Source organism: Photinus pyralis, unplaced genomic scaffold (genome assembly GCF_008802855.1).
Source record: "Photinus pyralis isolate 1611_PpyrPB1 unplaced genomic scaffold, Ppyr1.3 Ppyr1.4_LG3b, whole genome shotgun sequence".
Classification (NCBI taxonomy): Eukaryota; Metazoa; Arthropoda; class Insecta; order Coleoptera; family Lampyridae; genus Photinus; species Photinus pyralis.
Genome location: NW_022170510.1, coordinates 18,576,478 through 18,578,889, shown reverse-complemented (window position 1 = coordinate 18,578,889; position 2,412 = coordinate 18,576,478). Strand labels below are relative to the sequence as shown.

The following is a 2,412-nucleotide window of genomic DNA, read 5'->3' as shown; positions in this document are numbered from 1 at the left end:
GCAGCGAAAACGTACCCTTACTTACTTACCCTTATCCATGCAAGTGTAAGCATATTTGTCAAACGTTCAATTAAATATGGAAATTCGCAATTTTTATCTATGGGCTGTTTCAGCAAAAAAAAACAACAACACATAGCTATGGTGTCCTAACTTTCGCCTCTGGGTTAGCTTATAACTTCAATAATGTTCGCGCTGTAGTTTTCTGATTTATGGAGTGCCAAATCCAATTTATTTTTGTAAATGTAACCTAATCGAAACGCACACGCTAATCAAATTCTCGAAATCTCCTACAAGTATCTCCGCCAAAATTTAGCTATAATTAACCTTCCATCGAAGTGGAACCGACTTTTGATACCGACAACTTGCTTGTTAATAAAAACCACATCATTTACGTGCGTTCTTGAGCTTGCGGAATAGAAAATGTGTAACAGAACCCATGCGTAAGGAAGCTTTCAGCACTTCTCAATTTCTCATGGCGGTGTGACCTCATGTATCTACAATAAAGTTTTTCTTATTATGACGCGACTGTTGATCACAGGTTATTTACGTGGAAGTTATAAAAAAATCCATGGGATGGACTAACCACTAACACAACGCGGATTTCTTTGACAATTCAACTCTTATATGATTTAACCAATAACACGTGATTATTCTATAAATAGCGACCAATGAGGGTCAGATTGGGTGGAAATGGAAGCTGGATTTATTGTCTTTGAACTGGAATCAAAGCGTTAAGCTGAAGCACTGTCCGCCGATTTTTCTAGCGCAGCAGTCACTAGCGTCGTATACATATTTTTCAGCCACCATTGGCTAGAATTTCTATCAGTAACACCGCCATTGGGTATATTTGAATTTGCCTTGGATACCTTGAAATTCTACCCTTCAGGCCACAAAGATTGAGCACTCCGCCCCTTCATAAATCCACTGGTCCTCTCATTTTCTCATGATATCTTTAGATCTCTGCGATAACCAGTGATAAGTTAGCAATTTTTGCCAATTTTCAAACAATTAACATTTTTAGGGATTTCTATTAAAGGTGCAATATTTTTAATACATTAGAAGCATGACGAATGGTGCACCAACACTCAAATTGATTCATATTTGAAGTCATCGTTATAATAAATATAAAGAAGAGGCACATGGGTGTTATGAGGAAGTCCTAAAGCAGTGAACGAATCCCGTTCATCGACGACTCCATTTTCTTCCAAATTTTTATCCATGTGTAACTGTTTATCGCCGTACAGCCACGTGTAACTTAAACCGTCCCTGTTAAATATCGAATACCTCTCCGTAATCCTTAATATGGTATCTTCGCAGCAAACATTAATGTAGGCTTCTTGACATGTTAACATGTTCAGTATTTTTAAAGGTCTGACGCGTTTTGTGAGAGGACCCACCTCGTACTGTGGGTCTTTCCACCACGGCAACAGTATGGGTCTCCAAGAAGTAGCGGGTACTTGCGGTGGTACATGAGGTAAAGGTCCATGTGGACAATACGGTACCTTAGCTCCAGTAATGGGATGGACGTACGTACGAATGTCTCCAGTGTCTTCGTCAAACCACTGGCTTATGTCCTTTCCCGCTTCAGCGAGTAGAGGACGAACGCATTTCTCGTTTTCAAATTCTTTGATTAGATTTGTGATGTCGAGAACTTTTCCCAGTAAAGAAACCCAACAGTCGTGTTTCGTGTTGTGAATGACTACTTCAAATGGTGCGATATGGTTCTTCGTGGGTGAGTGTTTTCGATCTTTGTACATTTTCACCAAAGCTGTCAACTTTCCCAGTGGCGCCAACGTTACGAAACACAAAATTGAACCTAGAAATCTAAAGCTTGTTTCACACCAAGGTGAAGCTCACGCTCCATTTCTACGATGCTCAAGGTACGCTCAACATCGGTGCAATGGAATCAAATAGGAATGTTTACACTACAGCTAGCACCAAAACAGTCCTTATTCTACCTTAATAATAGTTTTAAAGATATAATTAAATTAGTTTAATTAAAGTCGCGAATAAAAACGCTTAATAACCTAAGTCCGCGAATTATTTTCGCCGATTAAAAGCGAAACTATACTCGAAACGTGAATCAGATTTTAAACCGCGAATTAAGTCTCGAAACATATCAATCGATAAATCAAAACTCCAAAACGAAATTATTCAAAATTCTCAGGAGTGATCAAAATTATTTCCCGAAAACATCATCGACTATGTGACCGAAACTCTAAGGTCATAGATTTTGCAAAGTTAACTTGTTTTTCGATTGCTTTTGGAAGATTTGGAATTAGGTTATAGTTTCCAAAGTCATTTATTTTTACTAGGTTAATTGTTTTTAGAATACATACTTTCTATTTCTTGTTAGTATTTGGGTGTAAAGATGCGTTACCATTACCGTACTATCTTATGGTTTACGTGATT

At 38.0% G+C, this 2,412-nt stretch overlaps 1 protein-coding gene across 1 annotated transcript; it reads right to left on the bottom strand.

Moving 5' to 3' along the window:
- Positions 1 to 1,001: 1,001 nt before the first annotated feature.
- LOC116167509 (cytochrome b5 domain-containing protein 1) lies at positions 1,002 to 1,775 on the bottom strand. The gene has a single exon (XM_031482909.1). The coding sequence runs from the start codon at positions 1,755 to 1,757 to the stop codon at positions 1,086 to 1,088; it is 672 nt and encodes a 223-aa protein (XP_031338769.1). The 5' UTR covers positions 1,758 to 1,775; the 3' UTR covers positions 1,002 to 1,085.
- Between the last annotated feature and the right edge of the window lie 637 nt (positions 1,776 to 2,412).

What these genes read in the sequence shown, in the direction of transcription:
- LOC116167509 (XM_031482909.1), bottom strand. Translation starts at nt 1,757, where the DNA reads ATGTACAAAGATCGAAAACACTCACCCACGAAGAACCATATCGCACCA.